Below are 20,179 nucleotides of genomic sequence, written 5' to 3'. Positions count from 1 at the left end.
AGTGACTGATATCCTGTCTACCAAATATAAAGCCCATTTTATCCTTAGGGATTTAATATTTTGGATATCGTTCACCGTTGTGATGAAGTAACCCGTCTGCCAAGATCTGAATCAGGCCCTAAGCGAGCTGTCCCTCTCTGTTGTACTGCCATTTGCCTAGCAATGGAGAGCTTTGGCCAGGCATCGCTGCTTGGCATCTCTATGGATCCACACACCCATTTGGTGGGAAGCTCCAGAAAGGGAGCCTTTGAAAACGCACTGTGCAAGAGCTTTTACTAAAAAATTGTAGTTGTGTTCATCCTGACTCCATGATACATTCCCTCAAAATAGTGACAATATTACTTTAATTGAACCAATATCTGCACTTTGATAGAAACCAAGAAACAGCTAGGTGTACAAACTCAAAGATACATTTGTCAGAATATGGCTCCGAACGAGCATGGCTCCTGCTGACTGTTCCGGAAGAGGATAAAGATATACAGCCCAGTGTGGGGGAGAAAAATGCACCTAGAGGAGAAATAAGAGCAAGACCTTGTGGGATGGCATTTGTGACTATCAGCACATGAGGCACAAGGGTCTGCAGTTCGATGTCCAGATCTGACTAACAAAATCAACATAAACAAGAAGCCTGAGGTGTTGCAAGGGCGTCCACTGTGACTCCAAATGTGTTGAATTGGCCCAGTCCTGAGTCACTCTCTTACCATCTTGGAAATTGGGAGAGGTCAATAGCTCACTGTACTGACACTGAAGGTTTTACTCTTCACAGTAGATCCCTGACCAATGCCATTTTGGCTACAGCGGATAGGCCTTATTCTGTAAAACTGTTAAAGATTCTCAGATATTATAGTGTGAAGTCAAGGTTGGACCCTATCCTAAATCTTAGTTTCTCAAATCCAACTGTTGAGTGCAGTGTGTGTCACAGATCCTGTGAGAGCTCTCAACAGCACTTCTAGCCAGTTTAGAGAATGTAACTTTTGGTGTTAGCACATTTTCAGCACACCTACTCTTTACACCTACGGTAAGACTGGTTACTTGATGCCTGGTTAACTGGTCACATTAAAATGTGTCTGGTGCCCACATACATTGGCTATCGGGTATCTTGTAGTTCAGTTAAATGAAAGCCAAGACTCTTTAGGTTTTGGTTGTGACCTCAGTTCATTTGGGAATGTAATTTGTTTTTTTACTATTTTCTCCAAATTCAGTATGTTGTTTCTCCTTAAACGAAAGGTCCACTGAGAAATAAAGGTAAATGGCAGATTGTCAGAACCCTTTTCAGGGGTCCATAGGGCAAGCAGGAGCAACTGGGTTCAACTGTGGGACTAGAGGACTTTTAATCCTGATGACCAAGAGAAAGACCTACTAAGGGCTGTGACCACTGGGCCATGTTCCCCTTTATTGCTTGGCTCTCAGTGGTAGCATAGGTCGAGCAGCCATAGGCTTCTTGGAGGGAAAGTAGGTGCAAGGTCTACATCACAAATAATATACAGAGTTTTTGTAAGGCTAGCACTCTAGCATCATACGAGTAAGATCCTGAGTGCCACTTCCTTGTCTAAGGAATTTGGTTACTCCCCATTTAAATAAGGCAACATTCAGGCTAGATCCCGCTATTGACTACAAGTCTTAGAAGTTCCATTATGCGTTTTGAAAAGTTAAAGTATCTCCTCTCCATAGCACTGCAATCCGAGCAAGTTCCCCCAGAGGTCTGGTAATCAATCTTGCCCACTCACATTGAAGTTGTGGCATGAAAGACCCAAGTGTGTGCCAGCGGCCTAGCAATGAAGAGAAGCCTGGATGCTGCTGGCAAGGTAGTTGGTGTCCACAGTGGTCCTCCATGCAGCAAGTCTTCCTGAGTTGCTGGTCTTGCTGTGACAGAACAGAAACTTCACCCAGTGCAGTGTTGTAATTTAGATGAACAGTCGCCTTGTGTGCCATTGTTTGTGTTCCCCATATGCCAGGTGGGAGCTTCCATGAAGAGAGAGGGCCATTGCCCTGGACCAGCGTACGAGAAAGAAGCACAGAGGGTTGCAACCCATATAAGCAGAGTATCAACTTAATCTGTGTTTTGTGATTAAGTTGATACTCTGCTTCTATGGTCTGCAACACACCATGCTTCATTCTCGCACACTGCTCCACGGCGATGGCACGCTCTCTTCATGGCAGCCCCCACCTGGCATAAAGGGAACCACAAACAATGACACACAGGGCGACAGCCCCTCCATGTCACAACACTGAACAGGGCGTTGGCTCTGTTCAGTCACATCACTGCACTAGAGCGATGGCCCTTATTCTTCACAGCGGCCTCCACCTGGCCATAGCAATCAGAAATTGTGCTGAGATTCTTCATGTTGATATACATCTACAGTTTAACAAGTTTGGGAGGCTCCAGCTTCTCTTTTTAAAATCAGTTTCGAGGCACAGATGTGATTTAGTGTCATGGGGACCGATTCACAGAATTAACTTAAGATAAAATCCTAAACTTACTACTTTTGGTATTCACAGAATGCACTTACTACTTTTGGTATTCACAGAATGCACTTACTACTTTTGGTATTCACAGAATGGATTTACGACTACTAAGTTTACATGCGCACTCGGGCCGGCGATTCCGACTCAGAGGCGGAGCTTCTGGCCTGGAGGTGGAGTTTCCGGCTTGGAGTCGGAGCTTCCGGCCCGGAGGTGGAGATTCTGGCCGTTGGTGGAGATTTAGTCATGGCGGAAATCTCCACCTCCGGGCTGGAAGCTCCGCCTCCGGGCGGAAGCTCCGCCTCCGGGCCGGAAGCTCCACCTCCGGGACGGAATCTCTGGCCCGAGTGCGGACGTAAAGTTAGTAGTCGTAAATCCATTCTGTGAATACCAAAAGTAGTAAGTGCATTCTGTTAATACCAAAAGTAGTAAGTGCATTCTGTGAATACCAAAAGTAGTGAGTTTAGGATTTTGTCTTAAGTTAATTCTGTGAATCGGGCCCTTAGACTTTGAAATTTGTGTTGTGGGGTTGCCCCTTTCAAGTGCCCACTACTCTTTCCTGTTTGTTGTCCAGAAAGCAGTATGTCTCAGCAGGAGTGACTCCAAACTTGACAGGTTCACAACACAGATCCTGAAAGTGACTGGGGGATCACAGCTGAATGTTAGCCTCACTGATATATGTCTATCAGAATGTTACAAATGCTCCCAGCTGTACTCTTTATGATTCTCTTATCAGTACTATCTCCTTCATGAGATATGCCCAGGCCCCACTGACCAGTGACCTTTTTCAAATTCAAAGAACCCTTTTGAAGTGCACAAGTGATCCTGGCTCTCCATTCCTCCAGTGCATGTATACTACCCAGCTCTCAGGAATGCAGGTAATCACACAGGCTGGGATGACCCCTCCACCTCCTATGACTTTCCAAGGCCCTCAACTTTCTATATGGAACCAACACAGCTCCAAGTATTGTACCACAGACAGGTACTCATACATTACAGCACACATATGCAATCATAATCGCAGTGCACAGGGCTGCATATTAACATGATGATGTGAGTTAGCTACACTGCAGCGGTTAGATGTAGATGAGTGAAATTAATGAAAAGAAAAAAACATTTATAAAGCGCATGGCTGCCCGGAAGCGTCCCAGCGCTGGAGTACAGAGGAAAACCGAGGGGAACTGGGGGGGGGGCCTAAGGTTTTATTATGGATCCTGTGGGAACAAGAGCGTTTTCAGGAGTTTGCGAAATTTCAAATAGCTCGGTTCGGATCGAAGACTAATCGGAAGGGAGTTCCACAGGGTCGCGGCATTGACCGAAAAGCGGTGTCCTCCAGTTCGGGCCTTCCTAACTCTTTGAACTGTGGCCAAGTTACCATGGGAGGAGCGCAGAGTCCTGGTAACCTTGTAGGGATAGAGCATGTTTCCAAGAATAGGGGGCTCTTTACCCTGAAGGGATTTATGGGTGATACACAAGGACTTAAATTTGATCCTTTCCCGGACTGGCAACCAGTGTAGGGCCTTGAGTGCCGGTTTAGCCGAAGATCTCCGGGGGGTGCCTATCAGCAGCCTGGCCGCTGAGTTCTGGACACGCTGAAGGATGTTGATAGTTGATTCTGGAGCGGTCAGAAAGAGGGCATTGCTATAATCTAATCTAGATAAGATTAGACCCTGAATAAGCAACTTTCTAGATTGTGCCGGAAGAAGGGGGAGAATCTTACGGGCTGAACGGAGTAAGCCCACACAGGTGCCAGCAGTCTTTTTGGCCTGTGTCTTAAGGGAGAGGCCCTGCTCAAGCCACACCCCTAGACTTTTAAGTTCCTTCTTCGGTGTAGGGAGATCCCCCAGGCACAAAGGCCAGATGGAGGTAGGAAGAGATGTCATTTGCTGGCTCAGAAGCATGAGTTCTGTCTTTGTGCCGTTCAATTTGAGTCGAGAGTCACACATCCATGCGTAGATTTCGGAAAGGCAGTTGTGCAGGTTTTCTGAGTTACCCTTCTCCAGGGATAGCGAGACGACCAATTGGGTGTTGTCTGCATACATAACGACTTTAATCCCATAGGGAGCGACCACATCCTCCAGGGGGGCCATATAAATGTTAAATAAAGTGGGGCTCAGTGATGAGCCCTGAGGCACCCCACACTGGAGGGAAAATGGCTTAGAACGCGTGCTTCCTTCCCAGACCTGGAAAGTTCTGTTCTTCAGAAAGGATGTAAGCCACAGCAATGCTGTGCCCCTTACCCCTAGATTGAAGAGGCGCTGGACTAAGATCTTATAGTCAACAGTATCAAATGCTGCACTTAGATCCGGGAGGATCAGGATGGCCGATCCTCCCGAATCCAAGATGCACCTTGCCTCCTCAACCACTGCTAATAGAGCGGTCTCAGTGCCCTGGCCAGGGCGGAAACCAGTTTGAGAAGTGCGAAGCAGCCTATTGGTTTCCAGGAAAGCGGAGAGTTGCTGATTAGCAATTTTCTCTGCGATCTTGCTAAGTCCTGGCAAAAGGGAAATTGGTCGGAGGTTGGCAAAATCTAGGGGGTCAAGTTCTGTTTTTTTTAGTAGCGCCTTTACTACTGCCTGCTTCCAGCCAGGGGGACCACCCCTTGATCAAACAAAGCATTAATGAGATCGGTAGCCAAGGGGGAGATGGTCGGTCCCACATGCTGTAGAATATACATGGGTGCCGGATCATTGGGGGATCCACTCTTCATGGCGGACAAAGCAGTTTGGAAGTCTTCTCTGGATATCAAGGCAAAGGAATCCAGAGAGGGGCCAGAAGTTGTGGCGGTGAGATCCGCAGGAACAGAGGTATAGGACTTTTGCGGTAGAGATTGTAAGATGTTTAATATTTTATTTTCAAAGAATGCCGCTAATTGATTACATTTGATAGGCCTCACTCCAGTCACATTGCTAAATAGGCCTGTTCAGTCTATTGATCACTATGGAGAAAGCAGTATAATTTCTCCACCGCACTCATGCTATTTAATTCCAGGTAAGTGCAGTAACCCTTTACTACTACCAGAATAACACTTTGTGCTGCCATCCGAGTCTAATAAGACTTCAATCCTTGAGACAGTCATAGGTCATGGAGCACATACATGATCTGTGATCGTCCACAACACAATATCAGTACCAAGGATCCAGATATCACTGCAGGTGGGGCACTCAGAGCAGGTGTGCATGTCAATCATCATACAGATAATCAACACAGATGTATGTACCATTGCTAACTTCATACATTGTTGTAGTCTGTATACCACACGTTTCCCTTTGGCAACATTTGAAAATATCGGAAATCGTAAGAGACTAGCTACCAGAGTGTTCTTGAAATATAAAAATTATCTGAACTTGCCCAAATGTCTCCCACAGGGCAACACTGAGTGAGGTACAAATTTTCATAATGACCAACTGAATATTCCCTGTAACAGTGTCCCGGTCTGTTTAGGAGGCAAGCAAGAAATTATCGAATTCTTTTCTTTGAAAAAGACTGGTTCATTAGGAGATGGCTAGGTGAGCAGATTTCTTACTAAAGGTATAACACTCATACATTGTTTGTAGTAAGAGACAAGTAGCTGCAAGGAGGCTGGACTATACTATTTTGATGGAATGGTCAGCTACTTAACCTTGCCCTTAAGAAGAACCCAAGGACTCTGCACCTGATTTAGAGTTTGGCAGATGGGTACTCTGTCACAATCGTGACGGATCTCACGTCCACCTTCCTTCAAGTTCATTATTTCCCAATGCACTTGTAATAAGGCAGACAGGATATCCATTAGTGACAGAGTACCTGTCCAGCAAAATCTAAATTAGGCCCTCCATACTATATAAAGCTTTGGTGCCTTTTGACAACTTTGCATGAAACCTTTTTTAAAGTTCTTCCAGTTTAGGATTAAGCATGGCAAGTTTTGCACACACCCGTCACAAATACGGTGTGTGAATAAAATAACTTTCCCCAAATTTACTCTCATTGGAATTTGCTCTCCTATACAGTAAAAAATGCTAAACCAAGCTTGGCATGAAAGTTGAATTGTATTTAAAGATGTAAATCAATTACGTTTTTTTAGATATTAAAGTTTACAAAAAGTATTATTAATTTATATCTGGACCCCTAACTCACAGAGTTCTGTGAACCAGTACAGCAAACTGTCACATTCATGGGTGATGTCATCAGTGATGTCACCAACTATGTAATTTAACATGTCAGTAGTGATGTAATATGTGATATCATAAGCAGTGCATGGTGAAGGTACATGTTATAGTTGCCTCACTGAACTATAATTGGCACATTTCAGTGACTTTTTGTTTTTAAAACAATGGTTTTAAACTCATTTTAACTTTGTGTGTTTTCAGTAATTCTAACATAAACTAAGATCTTATAACATACTTTTAATAGAACTACTACATCACTTTAACCTTTGGTTTTTCAGTCAGTTTCAAGTGACTGCCCTCCCCTGCCCTCTGTGGTCAGTTTGTAGCCCCTTTCCTTGCCCTGGCACCTACCTCCAGCTATCCATGGTCAGCGTGAGGCCCCTAACCCTCCCTTCTGCCTTCCATGGTCCACTGTCTTGCCCCCCTGCCTGCCTTCTGAGATCAGCTTCATATCCCTGCCTCTCCCTCCTGCTGTCTGTTGTCTGTTGTTCTGCCCCTGCCCGCAGTCCTTTACCCTTTGAATTTAGCTTGCTGTCTGTGCCCCTTCTTCCAACCTTACATGGTCCGTTGTGCGGCCCCTGACTACTTTCTCATGTCCTCCGTGATCAGCTTGTTGAGCAGTTCCTTTCTCATGCACTTTGCTCTCTGTTGTGCTGCCCTTGCCGATCCCACTGGTTCTACATTGTTTGTGTCCTCCCCTACATCTCACTGTCTGGTTGTTTTATTTTATGTTGATTATTTCCTTCTTTTTATTAATTTCAGTGGTACTGTGGTACTAAAAATATAATCAAAACAAGCATTTGCAATGCAATAGATCTCGCATTAGGAAAGTTTGAGCTATTGGTATTGTAAATGACAAATTTTGTATTTATGTGTTGGTTTTGAAAATAGCTAAATTAATAGCTTTGTCAGTTACAATTCCAATAGTTTTAACTTTCGCAAATGTGACACCTATAGCATTTGTAATGCAATATGTGTTGTATTTACGTGACTTAGATGTATTGATATTACAAATAACAATGGCTTTTAATTTTTTTAAAATAATTAATACTTAAATAAAAGTTATTGTAATTTATAATGGCAATAGCTTAAACTTTTGTAAATAAGTTTTGTGAAGATTATGTTCAGTGTATTTTATTGTGACGAAAATCCAAGAACAGAACTGAAATATTAACATCTTTTTGTGACATTTGTAATAAAGCTTGAAACATTGAGAGAACATATTTGAACCAGTTGTTGTTGAATGTTTGCACAGATTGATGCTGTGGTGGTGCTGAGTGATGTTGTGGTGGCGACGAGTGATGCTGTAGCGTTCAGTGATGCTGTGATAACGCATACTGATGTTGTTGTGCCCCTGAGTGATGCTGTGGTGGTGCTGAGTGATGCTGTGGTGATGCAATAGATAGAGTGAGTGTGATAGATAGATAGAGGGAGGGCGAAAGATAGATAGAGAGAGGGCAATAGATAGAGGGAGTGCGATAAATAGAGGGAGGGCGATAGAGTGAAGGCGATAGATAGAGTGAGGGAGGGCGATAGATAAATAGAGGGAGGGCGATAGATAGATAGAGGGAGGGAGGGAGGGTGATAGATAGATAGATAGATAGATAGATAGATAGATAGATAGATAGAGTGAAGGAGGGCGTTAGATACATAGATATAGTGAGGGCGATAGAGTGAGGGCGGGGCGATAGAGTGAGTGAGGGCGATAGAGCGAGTGAGGGCGATAGAGTAAGTGAGGGCGATAGAGTAAGTGAGGGCGGTAGAGTGAGTGAGGGCGGTAGAGTGAGGGCGGTAGAGTGAGGGCAGTAGAGTGAGGGCGGTAGAGTGGTGGAGTGAGGGCGGTAGAGTAAGGGCGGTAGAGGGAGGGTGGTAGATTGGTAGAGTGAGGGCGGTAGAGTGGTAGAGTGAGGGCAGTAGAGTGAGGGCGGTAGAGTGGGGATGTGAGGGCGGTAGAGTTGTAGAGGGAGTGCAGTAGAGTGAGGGCGTGAGGGTGGTACAGTGGTAGAGTGAGGGCGGTAGAGTGAGGGCGTGATGGCCGTAGAGTGGTAGAGTGAGAGCAGTAAAGTGGTAGAGTGAGGGCTGTAGAGTGAGGGCGGTAGAGTGGTAGACTGAGGGCGGTAGAGTGAGGGTGGTAGAGTTAGGGCGGTAGAGTGAGGGTGGTAGAGGGAGGGCGGTAGAGTGAGGGGACAAGCTGAGGTGACTCGTGATTCTGGCGTTAAGAAGACGCAGCAACTTGTACTCATCAAACAAAATGTAAACCTGCTAAAAAAAGGTCATATGACCATGTGGTGCAAGCAGGTTCTGCGTCACCGAGTCACGCAGGGAGGTGACTTTCAGGAAACTCACCGGCCTTTTGTCCTTTTCAATGACAACGTGTCATTATCTGATAACAGAGATGGAACTAATCATTTAAACGAAACAGAAACTTACTCCAGGAGGCTTTTAAAGGGCAATTTGTAAATCAATGGCATCCCCTACGAAAATTTAATTCTTATGTATACACATACATACACACACGGCCTGGACAAAACAGGCCCTCCCGTGGGGTGTCTCCCAGCATCAGTGGGGACCCAGGGAACTTCGCCTAGCTCTCTAACAGACGCATAGCCTCGAAAAAAAAATATATATACAGCAGTAAACTTGCCACCCATTCCACAACAGGAAGAAAGGTGAGGGTTCGAGTCAATTCTATAACACAGTGCGGCCCAGTTTAAGTATGTTGTGGCCCTACTGCAGTGCTTTACATTGAACTTTAGAAGTGCAGGTACTCAGTACCGGACAGTACCTGTCCAGTTAAAGCACTGCCCCCCACCCTCTCCCAGTCCACATAGGATAGCAATACTAGATCTGACATCCTAAAAATACCAGCGGTAAAACAACCCCAACTGTCTATCGGGAGATCTTTCTCTAAGCTGTTCTGGAGATTAGAAGTGAAACCCAAGCATGACATGGGCACCGGCCGAACGAGGCCCTGTGGTAAAGTGACCCAAGGCGCCAGTCTAGGGTATCACTTAAAGGTACAGAGCACCAGAGCAAAGGGCCAGGCGCTTATTAGGTGTCACTCACCTCAGCTCACGCACTAGACCAGGAGTGTCCAATCTAGGGCCCAGGGAGACCGTTCCAGCAAAGATATTCGCGATATTTGTTCACAATTGCATTTAAATGCAGCTAAACTAAATGCGCATCTCTTACGTAGTCGATGGTTATTCTGAAAATGGAGCATTACGCTGGCCCACCTGGTCCAACACTGAAACACAAGACTAACCACAGAAGCTTGAACAACCAGTGCTTATTGTGAGTCTTACTCGCCTCCGATAATCTCACTTTATTGGTATATTGACGTCCTTGCCTTGAAGTTGTAATTAACTTTATTAATGAACACAGAGACTCATTCGGTGATGGACAACCTCATATCTTTAAATGGCAAGGCCAACAAAATTGTTTACATTATCTTCCAACTGCTCAAGAGTCTGTGCTCCAATGCGTCATAGCTGATCACTGATGCAGTCAAAACCTTTAGTTAAATGTCAGGAATAAGCAGACGTGGGGGATTGTGCTGACACACCCTGTTCACCCCTCTGATCATTGCTAGAATTTGAAGGAAGCCATGTTCTGAGAAAAAACTACAAGGCAGTCCAAAATCACCACTACTTATAGACTGAATTAAAAATGGAGCCCATTGGCTGTTCCACTCAACATGCCATCCGTGTGATATGACTAATAATTTAGGGTTTAAAAATAGGTATTAAACCCTGGCCTGCTCAATACTCATCATGCCCCAAATCAATAGTCCTTTTCACGGGAGGTCTTTGAAGTTCACGTAAACATAACGTTTCTCAAACAATTCCTCTAAGCAGGACAACCACCCATCTCTCTGACAGCACACACAGGGTAGCTATGGATGCCCAAGGCACGGGCTTGCCCCCCTACCCTCTGCTCTCTTGGACCATGGAGGGCCACAGCAGATGCACCCAGAGTCACAGAGAAGTAAATAAATGCAAGAAAGGGCAGGGGAGATGTAGGCATTGTTTGGGTGTGTGGCAGGAAATGCCCAAGACAGAGCTGAAGCAGGAAGTTGCAGCATTAGAGGATACAGATGAGTTGGGGGGGGTGACGTGATGGACACCTGAGGGTGGGAAGAAAGAAGGGAAAAAAAGACAGCAGGAAAAGAAATCAGCGAAAGAGATGTGTCAGAGAAGATAAGTAAGGGGCTGAACGGTAAGGCGAACTCCGATGTAGTAAACATTTCAAAACCAACGAGACACTGGTCAAATCATAAAAAGAAAGACATTAAATAACATAAGTTTTGGGGAAAGAATTAAATGGTAAAACAAGACAAAGTAGGGTGGGACAAGTAGCGGAGAGACTACATGAGTATAAAAGAAGGCTGAGTAGAAAAGAAGGCTAAGAGATAAAGAGGGAAACGTAAGAAAAAAAACTCACCGCCGCAGCCCAGCTTGGACAGGAAGCCAGGCAACCTGTGTTGGGATGGGGGCGGGGCTGCAAAAAGACAGGAAGCAGACGGGATCCTACCCCGTGCTCCTGTGCCCGTGAAGCCAGACGGAAGTAAGCGAGTGTGTGAGCTAGCGGGGCTCCCGTGCTCGTGGAGAGCCCCGCCTGCTGCCGAGACTGACCTGCTGCCGAGGGAGAGAGGGATACGTGGAAAGAGCCCGGTGAGTGAGGGGAGGGAGGGAGGGAGGGGAGGGAGAGAGGGAGGGGGGATGTGTGGGGGGATGTGGTGTGCGCATGTGTGTGCGCGTGTCTGTGTGCGCGTGTGTGTCTGTGTGTGCGCACGTGTGTCTATGTGTGAGTGTGTCTGTCTGTGTGTGTGTGTGTGTGCGCGTGTCTGTGTGTGTGTGCGTGCGCGCGTCCTGATCCTTTGTTACTGAACAGCATGCCGGAATAGGAGCGCGTGTTCACGCGTGCAACCTGATCCGATTCCGTGATTCTGCGCGTGCCCATCTCTTGTCTCATTGTAAGCACAGCCTTTGACTATAGGTCTCGCTGCGAGACAGCGCTTCGAGCTGTAATCGCCAGGGCGAGACCTAAAAATGGGCAGGCTGGGTACTGCTATACAAGGAGCTCGTACTACATTAACCTCATCTAGAATATACATTTTTGTAAACTACCCCACTTGGCCCTGGGAGTCCGGGTGGGTCCATGACCCAACCATGCCCCCTTATAGGACAAATTCCCCACATGCTGTTATGGTTGCTGCAACATTTTGTTTCTTGCTGCTGCCAGGCAATCAAATCCCTCAGTACCGCTATGCTGGTATAGGTACAGCAGTACCATAAAAGTCCAAGGGTGAAAAAGCTACTGTGCCAATCAGAACGTCCTTTTTTTGTGAATGACAGAGCTGTGGAACTCTCTTCGTACCAACTCTCCAGATACACTTCAATCAATCAAACAAGGATTTATAAAGCATGGTAAATCACCCGTGAGGGTCTCAAGGCGCTGGCTTGAGTTGCCAGCTGCTTTGTGGTGATCTGTTTATTGGAGCAGACATGTCTTAAGTACTTTCCTGAAATGCTGGAGCGATAAGGCAGTCCTGATGTGAAGGGGAAGGTTGTTCCAGGCTTAGGCAGCAAGGTGGGAGAATGCATGTCCTTCGCTGTTGGCTCGGCAGATCCAGAGGGTGCTTGCGTGGAAGAGTGAGGCGGATCATAGGTGTCTGGTTGGTTGGTGAAAGGTCATGCATTTGTTGGTGCATGATGGTCACTCGATGTGCAGGGCTTTGTATGTGTGGGTCAACATCTTGAATTGGCATCTCTTCTGGATCAAGAGTCAAAACAGCTTCTTAAGGAGGGTTGTGATGAGAATCCATCCGGAAATTTTGAGGATGAGTCTTGCCACCAAGTTTTGTATTGTCTGTAGTCTCATCTGGAGGCATTAGGTGATTCCTACATATGAGAGTGTTCGCATAGTCCAGGCTGCTGGTGATGAGAGCCTACATGAGGGTCCTTCCAGTGTCACCCGGGAGCCACCTTGAGATCTTGCTGAGCCTGTATAGGGTGTGAAGCAGGTAAATGAGATTGCGTTAACCTGTTTAATCATAGATAGCTTGCTGTCCATGATGATGCTGAAGTTACGGGAGTGTTCTGTCGGGGAGGGCGTGGGCCGAGTTCAGAGGGACACCTTTGCGTTGTTCCAGGTGAGGTGTTGTTCCCAAAGATGAGGACTTCCATCTTGTCCGTCTTGAGCATGAGACAGTTGTCCGTCATCCAATTGGCAACGTTCATCCTACATCTGTGGAAGTTGGCTCTGGTGGTGGAGGGGTCTTCTGACAGCAAGAGGATGAGCTGGATATCATCAGCGTAAGAGGTGATGTTGAGTCCCTGTGATCTGACGGTGTTGGCCAGGGGGATCAAGCATGTGTTGAAGAGGGTGGGGCTGAGTGACGATCCTTGGAGGATGCCGCAGATGATATCTTGGGTTCTGAGCTGAATGGTCTGAGACTGGTTTTCTGGTCCTTCTGGTAAGCTATTAAGCGATCCATTTGGGGGTGTTTCCCTGCATTGCGAAGTGATGGAGTTTGTTGATAAAGATGTGATGGGAGACTGTGTCAAAGGCTGCTGACAGGTCCAGGTTGATGAAGGCTGCCATTTCTCCATGCCCCAGGAGGGCTCTGATGTCATCAGTGGCTGTGATCAGGCCTGCCTTGGTTCTATGGTTAGTTCAGAATCCAGATTGAGAGGGGTCCAGGAAGTTGTTGTGTTCCAGGCATTTGGTGAGTTGGTGGTTGATTGCCTACTCGAGAATCTTTGCTGGAAAGAGGAGCAGGGAGATGGGCCGCTAGTTTGTTGGCTCTTCAGGTTTTTTTGGGAGGGGCCTCACTTCAGCTTGTTTTTCAGTCCTCAGGGAAAGAGGCCGAGGTGATGGAGGTGTTCAGGACTTTCATGAGTGGTGCACAGTGGCAAAGAGTGGAGTAGAGTGGAGCGGTGTAGAGTGGAGTGGCATAGAGTGGAGTGGCCGTAGAGTAGAATAGTGTCATAGAGTGGAGTGTTGTGGAGTGGCATAGAGTGGAGTAGTGTGTCGGGGAGTGGCATAGAGTGAATTGGCATAGCATGGAGTGGTGCAGAGTGCCATAGAAAGGAGTGGTGCAGAGTGCCGTAGAGTGGAGTAGTGTCGCCAATCGCCTTGCTTCTGAGTTTGAAGACATGGTGTGGGCATGGGTCAATGGGTGCACCTATGTGCACAGAGTTCATGATGGAGATTGTGGCTTGAGTTGTGAAAGGGTCCCAATGGGTGAGCTGGTGTTCAGGGTTTGTGTTCATGGGTGTGAGCAGGCTGATGCTATTGGTGGCATTTGGTTGGGGTTTGCAGATTTCACAGATGACTGAGATCTTGTCCTGGAAGAAGTCTGTCAGGGTGTCACACAGCTCTTGGGAGGAGGTGAGGTCGTTCTCGACGGCTGTGGGGTTGGCATAGAGCTCCATGCTTTGGTTGGTGCTGACTTTTATGTGGTCTGGTAGGCGTTCTTCTTTGTTTCTTTCAGGAAGCGGTGGTACTGGTTGAGCGCGGTCTTGAAGGTAGCATGGTCTTCTGTGTCCTTGCTGGTGTGCCTCTTCCTTTCTAGTTGCCAGCAGTTGCATTTGATGGATTTCAGTTCTGCAGTGAACCAGCTGACTCTTTTGGCAGGTCTTTTGGATTTGGCTGGCTTGGTGAGGGCGACTGTGTTGATGCATTCTGTAATCCACTGGGAGAAGTTCTTCGCAGCCTGTTCTGGGTTGTATTTTGTGCCAGGGAGGTGGGAGTTGAGAGTGTTGTTCCATTGGCCTTTTGATATCATAATTGTAGTTTCTGCAAGTTGAGCTGGGGAGCATGGTACCAGTGTTGGTAGGTCCTGAGATGGTGAAGTGAACGTTGTAGTGGTCAGCCCATGTGAGCTGTGAAATGTGGTTTTACTGGACACTGTTGCTGGATGTAAATATAGGGTTGAGCGTGTGTCCTGAGATGTGGGTATGGTTGGTGACAAGCTGCTTGTGGCTGATGTTGCTCATAATGTCCAGGAGGTCGGTTGTGTTGATTTTTCTGGGGCCATCTAGGTAGAAACTGAAATCATCAAGGAAGACGTAGTGCTTCTTAATTTAGTTAAGTAAAGTCAAGTCAAGCCCACTCTGAGCATTTCTTTAAACACAATTTTCATGCAAATGGTTGAATGGGTTTATACAAAATTATGAAAAGCATACTTTCTAAGTAAAGTGCTAACTTTTTTACAAATTAGGTGTTTTTGCATTCAGGTTTTTTTACTGTAGCTGCAGAAAAAGTTTCCTACGTGAATTAACATGGGAAGACAATGTTTTGGCCCAACCCCACTTTTTTCCTAACCCTTGCTTGACGGATCTGTGCAAAACCTTTGAGGAAGGAGCTTAGTTAGGTCAACTTTTTTTGGGAAAGTTTTGTCACGATTTATCAAAGCATGCCAAAGTTAATAGCGAAATAAAAAATGCTACAATTTTGGAAACACAGAACTAACTATAACTGCACAGTGGTGGCACCACTGTGTAACATAAAAAAGGTAGTGAGAAAATAAACATTAGACTGGTAGAATCTGAAATTTTTATATATATCTCAACAATACCAAAATACTCAATACTTATGCACTTAACTCTGATCTTACATTTAGCATAATGAAAAAGCATAAATATGTAACCAAATTCATTGCCTATGCCATTACATTCAAAACAAAAAAAGTAATGAAAAAGTGAGTTTTTTTGGTGTAGTGTTTTTAGACCTGAAGCTGTTGATGCCGTCAATACACTGCGCTCCATTCTTACAGGGCCTGCTGAGGCAGTCATCAATGTTTTTCTCACATTTGGACCCTGTGAAACCCATTTGACATTGGCACTGGAAGCTTCCTTTCTTATCCACGCAAACTCCACTGTTCAGACAGGGGTTTGAAAGGCATTCATTAACTTCTTCTTCGCAGTGAGGACCTATTGCAACCATATGCAAAACAAAACAAGAAGTAATCAAAGATCTGACATGCTATGTGCAATATACCTTCTCAGCCTCTGTGTAACAGCTGATACTAAGGCTTCGCTAGCTATAATCATCATAATTCCCTTTATCAGCATCATCACAAACAAGCATGTTTTAGCCATGCTGTCAGGAGCGGCCTGTGCAGGTAAGACCGGTGGGCCGTATTCGGGGGGGTATTCGACAGACAGCCACGAGGTATCCCCCATTCGGCACCACCACCCAACCCTCTTACCTGCACGGGCCACGGCTGCATGCTGTACACCAGCATGACTGCTGTTTAGCATGGCTAACGCTTAGTGGCATAGAGGAGAGTGGAGTGAAGCGGAGTGTTATACAGTGGGGATTAGTGTCGTAGAGTGGAGTGGAGTGTTGTAGAGTGGAGTGGCATGGAGTGGAGTAGAGTGTCATACAGTGGAGTTATGTAGAATTGAGTTGAGGGACATAGAGCAGAGTAGAGTGTCAAAGAGTGGAGTGGCGTAGAGTGGAGCAGAGTGGAGTACAGGTTCATAGAGTTTAGTGGAGTAAAGTGTCATAGGGTCAAGTGGCGTTGATTGAAGAAGAGTGTCACCGAATGGAGTGGAATAGAGTGTTGTAGCGTGGAGTGGCATAGAGTGGCGGTAGAGTGGAGTGAAGTAGGGTGGGGTAGAGTGGAGTGCCGTCAAGTAGAGTTATGTTATGTTAAAGATTTTATAAAGAGCTTGATTGCCCCAAGGGGCGTCTTGGCACTAGCTGAGAGATGAGACCAGGTGAGGAATAGAGATCTAACCCTTAGGAAAGAGCCATGTTTTCAATGCCTTTCTAAATGACAAGATATTTGAGTGGGATTTGATATAGATAGAAAGTTCATTCCAGGCCTTGGATGCCCCTAGAACAAAGTGTGTGCCTCCCCACCTAACATATTCGAATCTGGGGATAACAAGTTGTCTGGCAGAGAACGAGCAAAGAGAACAGCCTGGTGCATACCAGGAAAAGCTCTTCCTCAGCAAATCTGGGACTGTCTCATCTAGGGCTTTAAAAACTGTGCAAAGGGCCTTGAATCTGACTCTGTCTCACAGGTAGCCAATAAAGTTGAGTAATAAGTTTAGGAAGCACAGTGATTTTTGGGGACATTATACAAAAGCAGGGAAGTGGCGATTTGCAAGGTCTGGAATTTGTTTAGGACCTTGTTGATGAGCATTAAGATAAAGCCCATTACAATAATCCATGTTGGATAGCACCAATGAGGAAACCACAGTTTTTCGAAGGTGCCCTGGTAGGAAGGGAAGAATTTTCCTGCTCATTTTCTGGACAAGAAAGGCGGCGGACCACACTGTCTCAAATTGTTCACAGTAAGACAGTTTATTGTTCACCAGAACTCCCAAGTTCTTGACACAGTTTACTGGCATTGGAAGAGGGCCAAGCTCGGATGGCCACCAATTAAGACGTCCAGAAGGATGTCTGGGAGCCAAACATCAGTACCTCAGTTTTTGAGGAGTTCAATTTAAGACAGTTGCTCCCCATCCATTGCTCAACTGACTTCATGCAGCCACAGAAGCGTTGTGCTACACCTGTAATCTTTGCAGCTAAGGATACCACTATTTGAGTATCATCCGCATATATCGTCAGTGTAAAACCGAAGGAGCGAATAAGTTCGCCCAAAGGAGTGCAATAGACATTGAATTGGAGGGAACTGAGGAAAGATCCTGGGGGCACTGCACAAGGGAGTGAAAATAAGGGGGGGGGGGGCACACCCATTTGAATAGATTGGACTCGTCCTGCTAGGAATGAGCTCAGAAGTTCCCAGGCCCAGTCAGTCACACTGACCCCCCTCAGACTTTCCATCAGCAGTCCATGATTTACTGTGTCAAAGGCTGCTGATAGGTCGAGCAGGATCAGCATGGCACCGCCTCCCTGGTCGAGGGAGACCCAGATCTCTTCCGTAGCTTTAATTAGCATGATCTCAGTACTGTGGCCGGCACCAAAACCAAATTGAGTAAAGTCTAGCAAGTTGCTCGTAATGATGTATGTATCCAGTTGAGAGTTTATCAATATATATAAACTTCTTTATTCGTTTTTTTTTTCAAAGATAAAAACCATAAAAGAAACATTAAAAAAATACAGTTGACATTTTCTAAGCAGAATAGAAGTTCATACAAAATACGTTAAAAAGTGGATTTTCAATCCGTTTCATTTCCTCAGGATACAATTATGTAATACTTTTTGTACAATGCTTTTTATAGTCTTTTCCTATGCTTCATGATACATTTTAGGAAATTAAGAACAAAGTAGCAAACAGACTCAGATTCGAGCATTTGGAGTCTAAGAAATGCCAGCCTGCATTGTCTAAGGCCCCAACTCCTCAAGGTGGGCAGTAGCCAGGTTTTCCTGTGTGCATGATGGAATTTGCAAAACAAAATAACGTGTAAGTTAGACTGAGTTGATTTCTCGTCACAGGGGCAAAAAGGAAAACTTAAGACCCATCCGTTATTCATAGGGAAAGCAACCAGTCTAAAAAATGTATCCAACCTAAATCTGGTCAACAGCATTCTGTCATATGTCGTCACCGGCAGTGTTAGATAAGGCTGGATGCTGTGTGTTATTTGGACCATATTCGCATGAATAACCGCATGTTTCAGAAATTCCGAAGCCAGTCTCAGTGTCTCTAGGTGACAGAGGGCTTGTTGTTTTAGTGCTTTTTTCGGAAAGTTGACTATAGTCTCTGGATGAGCATAATATTTCTCAAGGCCAAGATCTTTAAAAAAGTTTCTAATATAGGAAAGCCATCTTACCTTGGAAGACTTGTCAAGAGCCATTGTATCTGTTATGATGGACTGGGACAGGGCATTGTTCGCAGATGTCCAAATACGCCGCCACAGCATCAGCGGTTGGATCTTGATCAAGTCCTCCAGGTAGGGAATTCCTAGTTCCAAATGTGAGGCAAAGGTTGAAGTGCCTCTGGGAGTAACTAAAAGAAATCTCAGAAAGGCATTTTCCGCTACTTGAATGGAGCTGATGTCCGTGTGTCCCCAAACCCCGGCTCCATAGAGGGCAATGGTCTGACATTTGGCACTATAGATCTTCAATAACTCCACTGGAGCCCTTCTCCCCAATCTCTGAGAGAAACTCATCAGAGCCGCTATTGATCTTTTAAATAGGTGGCATCTTGACTCTACTGCTGGCTTCCATGTCAATCGTCCGTCTATCATGATACCAAGGTACGGATACTGGGGAGTAACCTCTAGTTTTTGTTTATCGAGGTAGATCTCTTTTACTCCTTTTCTCTTGGTACCTGCTATCATGACGAACGTTTTCTTGACATTTACCTGTAGATCTAAGCCTCCCATGAATGTCGTGTATCTCTTCAGGGAGCTCTGTAGCTCGCGCGGAGTACGCGCGAGGATGACGGCGTCATCCGCATAGAGCAGGGCGGGAATCAGGCGCTTTTTTATACGAGGGAGGTCCTGGGCCCCCCTCAGCATCTCCCCCTCCAGACCGTTAGTGTAGAGTGAGAAGAGGAAGGGGGCCAGGACACAACCTTGCCTGACTCCGCGCTCCACTCTAAACGGGGCCGTCAGCTCACCATTCTTTCCAAAACGAACTCTGGCCTAGGCTCCTGAATAAAGCTCTCTTACAAAATCTAGGAGGGAGGGTTCCACTCCCATTTGTCTTAGCTTTGAGTGCGAGACGCAATCAAAAGCTGCGGATAGGTCTACATAGACCATGTAGATCATATTCTCCTTAGCCTGTGTGTATTTACCCACTATCAGGCTAAGATTCAGGGCCTGCTCTACGGTTGCAAACCCCTCCCGAAAGCCGAATTGGAGGTCAGAGATAATGCCTCTCTCCTCTGCCCATTGCTGAAGTCGCTCCAAGATTACTCTCCCCACGACCTTGCCAAGCGAGTCCAGCAATGAGATGGGGCGATAGCACTTCACATCCTGGCGGTCCCCTTTTTTAAATATTGGGACCATGATGGACCTAGTCCAGGAATTCAGAACCCCCTCATTAGCGGCGGCTATGCATACTCTTGTATGAATGGGTGCCCAGAGGTCCAAGTTGTATTTGAAGAAATCCGCTGGGACCCCATCCGGGCCTGGGGCTTTCCCCGTTTTGCTTGCTTCCAAGGCCAGTAGCAAGTCGGGTATGTCAAAAAGGAGCGGGATTGGGTAATGTACTTTTGGAAGCATGCTATCGAAACAGTCAATCGTTGATTCATTTTTAAAGATCTTTGTAAAATGGGCCATCCAAGTTTCTTCATCAATAGCTACTTCGAGCTTGGGGATATTGTTGTCGGTGAGATAAGGGGCTCTAACTGTGCGCCAAAAAGCCTCGCTATTTTTTGAGACGGCACTCTTATGCAGGTCATCCCAAAGTTTCTGCTTCAGTTCCTTAGTTCTTAACTTTCGTTCCCTAATGTATTCACGTCTGAGAGATTGGATTTGTCCCATGTCTCTGGGTTTGTTGTGTAGCGCAAGTTTTAGTTTAGTAAGGGCTACAGTACAGTTGTGATTGAACCACCTTTTCTTGCAGGAGTGTTTGGACGTTAGTTTAGACGAAAGTAGTCCCTTGATTTTCTCTAAGATTTGCTTAAAATTGTCTAGGAC

The 20,179-nt window shown here is 45.9% G+C and overlaps 1 protein-coding gene across 2 annotated transcripts in view; it reads right to left on the bottom strand.

The window, feature by feature from the left end:
- Positions 1–20,179, bottom strand: part of SVEP1 (sushi, von Willebrand factor type A, EGF and pentraxin domain containing 1) — a 1,097,507-nt gene that overhangs the window by 410,545 nt on the left and 666,783 nt on the right. For both annotated transcript variants that reach the window (XM_078676696.1, XM_078676697.1), the window contains exon 24: positions 15,349–15,550. In XM_078676696.1, coding sequence (XP_078532822.1) covers positions 15,349–15,550 — 202 coding nt within the window. The remainder of the gene's footprint in view (positions 1–15,348; positions 15,551–20,179) is intronic.

The sequence above is a fragment of the Lissotriton helveticus genome, chromosome 2_1, assembly GCF_964261635.1.
Source record: "Lissotriton helveticus chromosome 2_1, aLisHel1.1, whole genome shotgun sequence".
NCBI classification, from domain to species: Eukaryota; Metazoa; Chordata; class Amphibia; order Caudata; family Salamandridae; genus Lissotriton; species Lissotriton helveticus.
Note: the sequence above shows the minus strand (reverse complement) of the source record. Positions and strands in the feature narration are given on the sequence as shown.